This window comes from Fomitopsis serialis (assembly GCF_022376445.1).
Source record: "Fomitopsis serialis strain Sig1Antser10 chromosome Unknown B0H18scaffold_374, whole genome shotgun sequence".
NCBI classification, from domain to species: Eukaryota; Fungi; Basidiomycota; class Agaricomycetes; order Polyporales; family Fomitopsidaceae; genus Fomitopsis; species Fomitopsis serialis.
Window position 1 is genome coordinate 24,366 of NW_025955334.1, and position 11,729 is coordinate 36,094.

Genomic DNA, 11,729 nt, shown 5'->3' on the forward strand with positions numbered 1-11,729 from the left:
CATCCGCTCCATCTTCAATCTCCGCGCCAATCCCGGCGCGCCCCCGTTCGCGCTCCGCCCGCTCCCCGGCCGCTGCTCAGCGAACGCACTCCGGCAGCGCACGGGCCAATCATCCTGCGCGGGCGGTCCCGGCCCATCGCGATAGCTGGTGGGCGAGCGAATGCGCGGATCGATAACGCGCCGGTGACGTTTGCAGGCTGCTCGTCGTGGTCACCCGCCCGCGTCCGGCGACATGCATTGTCCACAAGCCGCGCCCTCTGGTAGCTGGCAGTTGCCGTGCCCGGAGTGGCGGCGCGCGTGTAGCATCAATCGTCCTCTCAGAACACAGGCTCCCACCAAGCCGCAAAAATTTGGGGTCGCGCCGCGCGCAGGGCGGCCTCTTCCCAACCGCCAGGGGCGCCAGCTGCTGCGAACAGCCGCCATGGTGATTGGCCGAGGCGGCTGCGGGCCGCGGCTGCCAAATTGAGGCGGCAAAATAGTGGGCGCCTGTGCTGGGTGCGCGCCGTCGAGGAGCCAGTCGAGACCATCCCCACGTCCAGGGCGTTGTGGAGCCCACACCAGCCCTTCTGGCCGAGACCGCGGCCCGCGGTGGTCCCCGAGCGAACCACCGCTACGTCCGACCTGCGAGCGCCGACTCGGACAGCGCATGGCCGCTTCCCCGCCCGTTTCATCTCGTCCCGCCCCGTGTGCGCTGCCCATTCGACGCCACACCGCACACAAACGAACCGTACGTACAACCTTGCCGGCCTCGTTGCTCGTCTCATTGTCCACCGTACCTCGTTTCGTCTACACCGTCGGTTCTCGCGGGCACGCGGCCCTACGCGGTGTTCGCCCTGCAGCACGTCGCAGCCTGTCCAGCCTCGCTCGAACCGCCAATTTGTCGTTTGATCGCTGTGCGGCCTTTGTCCAGACCAAGGAGCCCATCGCAAGCCATCCGTTGGACTCCGACCAAGCGTTCTGGATCGCCGTAGGTTCGGCCGACTGCAACATTCCGAGTCACCGTCCGTACACCCCATTGGATCTTTGCCTGGCTCGGTGCGTTCAGGCGGACGAATGATGATCAGCCCAGGATCAGTCATTGGAAACTGTACACACGAGTACGTTTGTTCCAGACGCCGATGCGAACGGCGGAATGCAATCTCGACATTCAAGTAAGTAGTTCCAATCTGTCGCATGCTTCCACAAACACGCTTAAGAATCATCCCGTAAGTGCTAATTAGCTATGAAGTCCCCAATCTTGCTAGACCCCTTCCCGGAAATGCGTGCACATGCGGAGGTCGTCGGGCCTTTGTCTGACCTCGCCCGTCGAGCGATTCGCACGCGCTACCGGTCCTCAACCAAAAAGTCGGGCTAACTCGCCCTCAACATTCCTCGTTATGGTGGAATGTTTGGTTGGAACACCCTAGCATACCAAGGCCGACACACTCCACTGTCAGTGTGCGCGCTTTTGCATTCGGGGATGATGGAATTAGCTGGCAAACCCATGGTACGTGTCCTGGATATTTCAATTGGACCCCGATCACATCTATTCTCGCTCACTGCAACATTCCGACTCATCCGCTTCCCGCCCAGTGAAGTAGGCACTGCCGTCGTCCTATCACAAGTCGCAGCCGCGCGACACTGCCGCGACGCGCGCGTGTGAAGTGCGGTACAGCACCTGCTGGGCTGGGATTCTCGGGCGACATGCCGAGCGATGCAGACGCAGCAGACGCACTCCGTGATGCATGCTCTCTTCATCATTCGACGAAAGCCGCCGGCGTACCGGGGCGCGCGCGGGGCTGCTACGGTACCTCCCACGCGACGTCCACACTCACTGACAGATGCTGAGCAATTCTATTCTGTTCCATCATCTAGAAAGAAGGGCTACTGTGTCTTAGAGAGGACGCGCGGTAGCAATGGCTTCGGAAGTCATCAACGCCGTCATGTTCTTCCACACATGGTGAAATCTGCTGCTGCGTGTACTGTATTTCTCGTCTGATGTTCAAGTTCTTCCGACTGCGCGGAACATGGAATGCGTCTGTCAGGTTCGTCGACAGTCAATCTTTGGCCATCGCAACCACCGCTCCCGGCCACAACATACCTTTTCTGCCGGACGACATACCGATGAAATTCGGCAAGACCGACATTCGTTCATTATGGTGGTCCCCAGAAGCGGGTTCCGACCGTCGCACAGTGGCTTCGGAAGTCATCAACGCCGTCATATTCTTCTGCACATGTTGAAATCTGTTGCTGCATGTAGTTCTCGTCTGGTATTCTTCCGAATGCGCGGGACATGGAATGAAGCAGCGGTGGCTTAACAATTTTGTCCACTGTTTGTCAGGTTTGTCAACATCTAGTCTTTGGCCATCCCAACCACCGCTCCCGGTAACAGCACACCTTTTGAATTTTCTACCGGACGACATATGTACTGATGAGATTCGGCAAGACCGACATTCGTTCATTATGGTGGTCCCCAGAATCGGGTTGCGACCGTCGGCCAGGCCGCTCAGGCCGTGGCCGCGCCCGCCGATCTTGATCTCCCCAACAGATTGTGATGCCCGCGTCCCGATTGGCTGAGGGCGGGAGGAAGGTAAAATGCTTATAATTTCGCTTAGTTGTGCGGCTGCGTAGTGGATCCGGACCTCGTCCTTTGACTAATGATTAATGAACGTTGCCAATGGGCCTCTCCATGTCCAATTCATGTCAGCCAACGGCCACACCTATAAGCTCCCAACCTATTCCTTTTACGGTAAATGCCTAGGCTCCTTATGATTAGATGAACCTAGGATAACTCGGGAAGTAGAGCTTGTTCTAGATGTCCCAGCAAAGTTGAAGAAGCATCGAGAGAATGAATTGCTACTAGCATCATGTGCGCGCGAAGAGGGCCTCGATCGTGTTTAATGTAGTCGGAGATGTGGCAAAGGGATCAAGGAAGGATAGCACCGACCTTGTCTGCATCTGATTTGGAGCGTACCGACTCTGCGAGGTCGTACGACGCCGCGAAGAAATGCCGGTGCAATAGCTACGGGTTTAGAGGACAGGTGGCCTCTCCAATGACACACGGGGAACGAAAACGTCTTCATACAATCTGAACACATCGCTCTCAAGCTGCCAACATCATACGCGAGAGCGTAATACATAGTACGATGAGCGTAATCGCTGACAGGCTGTACAGTGCACGGACCCGCGTCTCGTGATAGACAATTTCAAGGTGAGCCCCGTCTGGAAGTATGAACGGACTCGTTCTGAATGGCGATGGCTGCGCCGTACCCACGCTGCCAACGAGCATTAAGTTAATTGCATAGGACATGAAGAGATCTGCCGTGACCCCGTTGCAACTCAACGTTAGGCTTGGACGCGCGAACCAGACAAGTCGCCAGTGAGCATTCTCAACGGGCCTACATACGTACCCGAACGGGGCACGTCGCATGCAGCTCGTGCGCGCCGTACTCTAGTCTCATACCAAGACCCTCTAGTGTGGAGGATTTGTGTCAAACCTAACCGTACTCAACTCTACATTGAAATTCGGCCGACCGGAACGACACTTTACCTGATTATCGCAGCCTCAAGAGTCAGGCGAACCACGGCTGGCTAGACACGAGGCGCAGTCGATCTACGCTAGAGACCAGGGGCAGCGTTGTGGCCAAGCTCTGATCCACAGTGCGTTTGTGCCGATGGGCCGCGGATATGCGATCGATATGCATCGTGCTTGATACTGCACGCCCAGCTTGGCCGCAGCAGACAGAATCGCGACGGTACACTTTGCCTCGTGCCCCGCGACGCACACACCGCGCCATCCATGCGCAGATCGATATCGCGGTGTGTGGTGGCCATTGGCGGCGGGTGGCAAGGACCCACATGCTTCGGTGATTTTGTTTCTGATTGATGGGGTGATTGGATTTTGGCATTGCACGATAGCGAGGCGGCGAGCAGATGCTGGAACCTGGTTCGGCCGGACGACGGAGCGGACTACGCGCCGCCGTCGGAATGTCAATCGGGTATTCACCGCAGTGTCCGCTCCGGCGAATTTGTGGCGTGAGCAGGACGGGGGCCATCGTCGCTTCGAGCCTTGTGGACCGGGAGATGACAGCGTGAGTGAACAGGTGGCTGGCACACGACGGGGAAGGACAACAGCGCCGGTCAGCGGGACGCGATATATTGTAGAAGTCCGCTGGAAGCGTACACTTCTGATTACTTGAGGAGCATTCTTCGCAGGAAGAGCCGCGGAAGAGTCCCCATACAAGGATACCGGTGCGAAGCGTTCGAACTTCGCCGGCAAATAGACGGATGAAGCTGCGGCGAGTTGGCGACAGAGGTTAAGACTCAGAGCATAGGGTGGCTTATTGCGGTAGACGGAGCGCACAAGTTGAGTATCGGTAGGGCGCAAAGTCGGAACCTGAGTTGTACGGCCTTCCCGTTGGACTGCTGTCTGGCTGAGGTCAGAGGTATCCGAGAGAGAAGCCACGTATAATCATTGAGCTTCGCACACATGTGTCTTTACGCATTCCTTATACTTAAGTGCCCGCGGGCAGGTAAACCGTGTCACAGATTCAGCCACGTTCCGCGTATCGTTAAATGTGCGGACGAACCTTCAAAGATACCACACCGAGTCCCGGGAGTATTAAGACACTCCAAGTAAGGCTGTGTCCCCTTGATGTCTCCTTGATGGCTCCCAGCTTGCATTCAGAACGGACCGCCCGATAGCTCGACCACACGAGTGAGACCCTGACAACGTTCAAGGTTCGAAAAAGAAGATGGACATCACTCACTACTAGTGACAGTACCCTGGACCGGACGTGGGCATGAGGCGCGCGACAGGCCCTGGAATGGTTCAATCTCCCCGGGCAGACGTAGACGATTCCTTCAACCTTCGTGCCTCAGGCTATCCTTGTCTGACGAATGATTCAACTTTCGACTCGAGTCTATTCGAGTTACGGCGCCATGCAAGGATCACTTCGTGAGCCACCCCAGATCCAGTGTCATCGCTGTTTCTGATTGTATAGAAGGGATATTTGTGTTGCTTTCGAGTGAGATTAGGACATACTGCGTTGGTCCAGAGGAAGTTCGGAATGAAAGCCACTGCAGACGATTGTGGACACTGGATGGGTTTAACTTTCATTATGCGCGTAAGACACGTGACAGTGTACAGTGATCGTATCCGGCGGCAGTCCCGCCCACGCTGCCTCGATCGAGCTACGACGCATGTTCCTCTCCTGCCACCAACACATCGCGGACAGGAGTCTTGAGAAATGATACAGCTATGCCGTGCAGAGGATGGACAAGTCGCTGACGTGCGCATTTTGATATCTTCATGCCGCAGGTGGCTGATGAACGCATGAACAGCTCGCGGGTTCAGTATGGGACCTGGAGAGGTGAGGCATTTTAGGGGAGGACAAGTCGTCTGAGGCTCACTGGAGAAACCAGGGAGGTCAACTTGGAGCGACTACTTGAAGAAAAGGCGGGTATTAATCAAGGCGATGGGCTTGCGTACCTTGCGGACGGGAGACGACTCACTAAGGATAATGTGCGAGACATTGCTGGAGTTGAGGACCAGGTGCGTCATTTGGTGGCCTGTGGAGGTATACTGTTACTGACTATGGGTTAGATGATCTATGTATTCAACAAACGCTACCTGGACCTGGACGTGAACGAGGTGCTGGCCGAACTGCGAGAGGAGCCGTCCATGCAACCACCAGTGGAAGGTGCGTGTTTGTTTGGCTGTCTACGGCGCCCAACTGAACCGAGACAAGATGAACTCTCCTCCACTCCACCATTCCGCATATCCCAACTCGCCACTTCGTACGAGCACACGGCACACCAGCATCATGAGCATGTCCAGCGCACTCTCACATCCTTGCACTACCAACATTCCGCCCTGCGCATCGCATCAAGCGTGCTCGACTTGCATGTACTCGCCATGGCAGACGTATTCGAAGGCGTGTCTTCCGCGGCACAGCGCGAGACTGACAAACAGGCAGCACTCCTCGGCGGTCTGGATGCGGACTTGGAGATTGTCACACGCGTGCATGTGCACAAGGAGTTCATGAGCACTGCAATGCGGAAGGCTATGGATGTCGGTGACCGCGGTAGGACTCTTGGAGACTACGTGAGCAGAGTGAAGATGCGGCAGGTTGCAGACAGCTGTATGAGAACCCACGGTAAGTGGCCATGAGGGCAGACTTTCCACTCGCGCTGACACAAAATTCATCGTTAAGATGAACTGAAGGAGCGGTTCCGCCAATCGCAGGAGGTCATGTCGAGGCTCAATGACGGAGCGCACGAGGTCCGGGAGTTTGTCAATTCCCAAAGGTACGTAGGAGAAATCAGGTTGGAGTGCTTGATGGGTGAACTTTACCTACAGTCCACTAGAAGAAGCAGAAGCATGCGCGAAGAGGGCCCAGGAGGCCTTTGATTGCATTGCGGAGTATCATGCGACACAGCAAAGTGAGTATGTTTGGACATTTCAAGCGCCCACTCTAACGAGACTCGTGCAGTACCTACTTCGCAGTTCGAGAAGGTTGTGCATGGTGCGTAGGACTTGATGCGCGGGCGCTATGTAATTGATCCATTGTCTACAGACCTTCGCCATTGGGATGGGGTGCTTCGTGATCAAGTGGAGACCATGACATCTCTCAAAGTGCGTCACAACACCCTTGTACCCACTGCTATCTTCATTCACCGCATAGTTGAATTTTCTTTCTAGAATACACATACCGAGGGTTGCATCTTGGTCTTGCGGCAGATCAGCGCATTGAATCATGAGTTAATCGAGCTGCGGCAACTGTTGACCTTGCTTCAGGGTGGTCTCAAGGCAAAGACTAGTTTCTCGCATATACAGCGGCTTCACAACATGTTGTATGCGTACGGTGCAACCGTCATAGAGATTGTCAGGAGGAAAGAATTCGGTAGGTGGCTCTACATGCTCGCGCGGGAAGCTTGCGCTTACTCGTGACAGCGCGTTTCTTCTATCAACGTGCTCAGAGCATCCTCGAGGTCATGGCCAAGCTCTCGTCAGTGGCCTGCAACACTGTTCGCATAGTCGCACTGACGCTGTCATAGAGCAAGCGAACGGAAGCGAAGACAACTGTACCGCGGAGACGTGCATGGTCAATTGCCATTCGAGACACGGGGCATGGATGACCCTGTCCCTACCATCGATTTCTCTCCCACCGGTCCCTCGAATCGCCCTATCCACTGGAACGTCCAGACATCGACGGTGAGATCTTCGCACCGGTCAAATTTGGGACATGGTAATAATCGACGTGGATAGGTCTTCTGCATGTGCTGGATGACTTGGAGCACTTCGCGGAAGCCTCACAGGACCCGGCCGCGATGAGCTCCGTGCGAGAATCCCGTGCAGGTTTAGACAGGCTGATTGGCAAGATGGATAGTCTTGAGTCTGGCTTTGATCGCATCGCGGAACGGTCGTGTGAGGCGTCCTCGATTTCATTTACGTGTGTGAAGCCTGCTGACCCCAATACACATTCGGTTCCCAGTGCTGTCAGCATCCCGACTGACGAACCATAGACGGCGGTGTGAGTCCCCGTATGGTATTCTGAACACGCTCTTGGCTCAACTTTTGTCCTCGTACAGCCACCGGAGAAGACATAGACCTCGAAATTCAGGTGCAAGAGCTACGTGAAGCTCAAGCTCAACGCGAAGTCTCAATTGAGAACGAGCGTCTGGTCCTAGAGCGAGAAGTCGCCGAGCTACGATCCACGTTACAGGCTGAGTCCGCCGCCCGCGATCAGCTCGAACGGGACCTCCATTCTGCGAAGGCCCAGCTGGAGAGTGAAGCTACGTCCAGGCGCATCCTTGAAGAGCGCAATACCGAGCTCTCGTCCGATACTGACCGACACCGTGATGCGCTCTCTCGGGCCCTGTCGGAGGCCACTGACCAAACCAAGGTGGCCGAAATTGCGCGACAGGAGCTTGCCCAGGTACGGGCAGAGTTCAAACACGTCAAGGCCATCGAGAAGCAAAACTCCGACAGACTAAACAAGCTCCTGGAGGAGCAGGCGTCTTCGCTGAGGAGGCTAGAAGAGGCACGGGCCCGCGGAGAGGACCTAGAGGCACAGATTAGGGAGGCGCGCGCTGAGAGCGACGAGGTCAAGCGCTCTCTGTCTGAGGCAGCACGGGAGAAGGAGCGACTCCTGCGCGTCCAGGCGACCGAGCATGACCGTGTCATACGTGACCACATCGCTGAGGCTGATGGGGACCGGGCCGTCTTGGAGCACCAGTTCTCTGAACTGAAGGCGGCACTGGAGGACACGCAGCGACAATTGAAGGATGCACGCGCCCAGGTGGAGATGGCACAGGCCGATACCGCTGGGTTGCGTGAAGAACTTCAGCGCGTCGAGCATACGTTGCGGGAGGCACAGCATATCGAGCACGTCCTGCGCGAAGACCTGAGGGTCGGCAGGGTATCACAGTCAGACTATGAACAGCGGCTTGAGAACAGCAACCGTCTGGTAGCCCAGCTGCTTGACGTCGCGCTTGCCTTCCGCGAGTCTCATCTCAAGGCACTCGCAGCTGCTCAGGTCATGGCTTCTCATCCAGCAGCGAAGGCGAACAACGCGGCTCTCACTGACTCCGCTATCAGCCCCGGGCGGCATAGTGTCCTCAGTCATCTTCACGTGGAGCCGTCACCCATCGACCCTTCTGACCCTGCTACTGCACTTGAAGCTCTGCGCACATTCGACCACGACCATTTCCTGGAGGCAATCAACAAGGCAGGATCGACCATACGGAAATGGCAGAAGCAATGCAAAGAGTACAGGGAGCGGGCGAAGGGGAAGATTTCGTTCAGGAATTTTGCCAAGGGTGACCTTGCACTGTTCCTTCCGACGCGGAATTCGGTGTCAAAGCCCTGGGCCGCATTCAATGGTGCGTCGGGTTCCTATTCACATCTCGGTGGGTCGGTCACTGATATTCCGAGGTTTCTCCTGCGGCACAATTCAGTCTCTTTCCCGCATTATTTCCTCCAGGCTACGGGGCACCTCGCTGAGCAGCTCAAGACCAGGGAGTGGATCGTCGCGAGGATCACATCCATTACGGAACGTGTTGTCGATCACAAGGTGCGTACGCTCGCCGCCGGCGAGCGAGACGCTCTCGCTGACGGTTATAATTGATCCTAGGATCTGAGTACGAATCCATATGGCCTCGGCGATGGCGTCAAGTATTACATGCTGGAGGTGGAGGATTGGACGCAACCAGCCTATCCAGCGAAGCGGCGAGACACAGCGAGACACGGCTCCGCCGAGGTCAAGGAGTCGACCAGCCCCCTCCGCCAAGCCCGCCGTTACAGGAAGCCAGCCCCTCCCCGTCCCAGCCGGTCCTCCGGAGAACGAGGTTGAGGATTCGTTCAGTGCCACGCGGCCGCCGAACTCACGGCTGTTCCCAGTCCGCCCGCGCGTTAACTCCTCTCCGACTGCAGGACCATCCTCCCTCTCTCGTCTGCTTGCCCAAGCGCAGCCGCCGGAATTGTCACTCGAACGGAAGGAGAGTCCCCTGCAGAGCAGAAACTGCCTACGGAGGGAAGGTCGTCACCTGTAGCGTCACCGCAACCGCCGCCGTCCCCAACCCCTACTGGGTCCGTGCCTCGAAGCTCCATTGGACAGCGCCCGTCATCGCTGCGCCCAGGTTCCAGGGCATCGAGAGTGTCTGCGTCGTCGAAGTTCTCGGCGGGCCGCATACCCTTCGGGGCCACCTCGTCGGCAGCGAAGGCAGTCGCGACGACCGCTATATCTGAGCAAGCCGCGTCGCCTTTGTCTGACATTTCCGGTACGCTGAGTGCCGCTCGCCCAGACTCTGTCACTCCTTCCCCGGAGGGCTCGCCTACCGATGGTGTTGCGAGCTTGATGGCTCATCGGCGGAGGACGAAGTCTTACCATGTCCCGCGGCCCTCGAGCAGCGCTGCCGCACCTCCCACTGTAAGTGCTTCACCGCTGTTTGGACCTTCCGTGGGCGTCACCGCTGGCTCTGCCGCTGGTGCGACCGCACGGAGCACCCTTGCTAGTCTGGCGAGTAGCTGGGGCTTTGGCAGGAAGAAGCGGCCTGAGCTGGTAGCGGAGGAGGAAGTGACCAGCCCAGATACTCCCGGGCCAAATCCCATTAGCCCGAGCCACGTATGGGAGAACGCGACGCAGCTGAGCTCGTCACCGCCAAGCATGCCAGGTAATTTACACCGGTAGTAGGAAGTGGCAAACTACTTCTGTCTACGACTCTTCGTAGACTCAGGGACGCTCGTTACATATCTTTCTGGATTTACGTCGACAACGTTAGCATTGCACGGTACACGCTCGTTCATCCTCTCTAACCATCTAATGTGTATATCGAAATGCTTTGGTCATTGCAGTAGACAATTGCTTCCCGCAACGGTCGTAGTCTGTGTAGTGAAGTGTGCCTTGCCTGCAAGTCTGATAACTGGCGAAATTACGTCCGCGAAGACGACGAACGACGGCCATCAATTTCAATGGACGCATGATCAGGAAAGACTGATCCCATGCCAATGCCAATGCCAATCAGAGTGCAGACATTTCGAGGCCAGGTACGCAGAGCTAGATCAGGACATGCCAGTGGGCGGGTCACGATGTGCAGCGGGCGGCCCTACTTCGTCCGCCATATATAAGCCCAGCCGTTGGCAAATTCCTGCCTGATGGACCTGATTTCTTTTTCACTAAGTACTAGGCAGGATCGTGTCTTCAGACTAGCTCGCTCCGAGTCTCCGCTCTTGACACGCCGCGCTTTCATCGTGAGGAAAGGCAATGGCAGCGGCTTTCACTAACAATGACATTACCGCCGTGTGTTCTCATCATCTTGTTCATGCCGAGATGACATTTCTGACCAGCCCAACGCAGTACGATACCGGTTGCTTCGGCCGTGGCGTACGAACTTTGCGTGAATCATGGGAAGAGGAACGCTCAGTGACCCCGGCCGGAGGAGCTACCAGCACTGCAACCATTGAGTGGAAGTGTGGGGCTCCGCATTCCCCGCAATATCCCCGCGATCAAAGTACCCATGGACAATGAGAATCTGACTGATACTAAGGTATGGAACCGGTGGCTCCGGTGCGGTCTACAGCGCTCCTCGCGGTTATGCGTACCAAATTAGTAGGGTCAGTGAGTCGCACAGCGACGACATATCTGACGGTGCTTGTTCTTTTTGCGACGTGGGACCCACAAACCGTCCGGAGACCGTCCACGCTCACTGTCAGGCACGACCACGGGGCTCGCCACAGGTTCGTGTCTGAGACGAGACTCGGGGCGATCGCCGCCACAAATGTTTATGCTGCGCGTCAGCAAACGTCGGCGCCCGCGCTCGGCGGCCAGGCAAGGGTGGTATGGCCCAGCATCCTGTTCAGACGGCCTCCATGCGTGCGCACTAGGGCGAGTAAGGTCGACTCGGGTCCGTTCAATGATGGAGATTCTAACAAGGCCCCGATACGACGTCGGCGCCATGCGAGTTGGCTGCGACAGGTGAGACACAGTAATGCGGGCACCGTCTCGGTGGCGCGAACAATGCTGATTGCTGACTTCGGTGCCTAGCTTCCACAACTTTTCTTCGTTCGAACAGCAAGCTCAGATTAGATTTAAATTGAGTGGCATTACAAGTCTGCAAGCGGGCCAATAGGCTCCTCGGGATGGTACAGAAGCCGACGGGCTGCGGGAAATCTACGCGAGAGATCGCTTCCTTGCACGGGGGGTCCGTCGGGGAAACGAGGCGTCTGGGCTTGCGGTGTGACCAACAAC

General features: G+C 56.7%; 1 protein-coding gene across 1 annotated transcript; it reads right to left on the reverse strand.

The window, feature by feature from the left end:
- Positions 1-1,256: 1,256 nt before the first annotated feature.
- On the reverse strand, positions 1,257-1,888 carry B0H18DRAFT_392236 (uncharacterized protein). Its single transcript, XM_048037901.1, has one exon. The coding sequence runs from the start codon at positions 1,738-1,740 to the stop codon at positions 1,375-1,377; it is 366 nt and encodes a 121-aa protein (XP_047884768.1). The 5' UTR covers positions 1,741-1,888; the 3' UTR covers positions 1,257-1,374.
- Between the last annotated feature and the right edge of the window lie 9,841 nt (positions 1,889-11,729).

Bases quoted from the DNA above. Each gene is read 5' to 3' on its own strand.
- B0H18DRAFT_392236 (XM_048037901.1), bottom strand. From the start codon at position 1,740: ATGATGAAGAGAGCATGCATCACGGAGTGCGTCTGCTGCGTCTGCATC.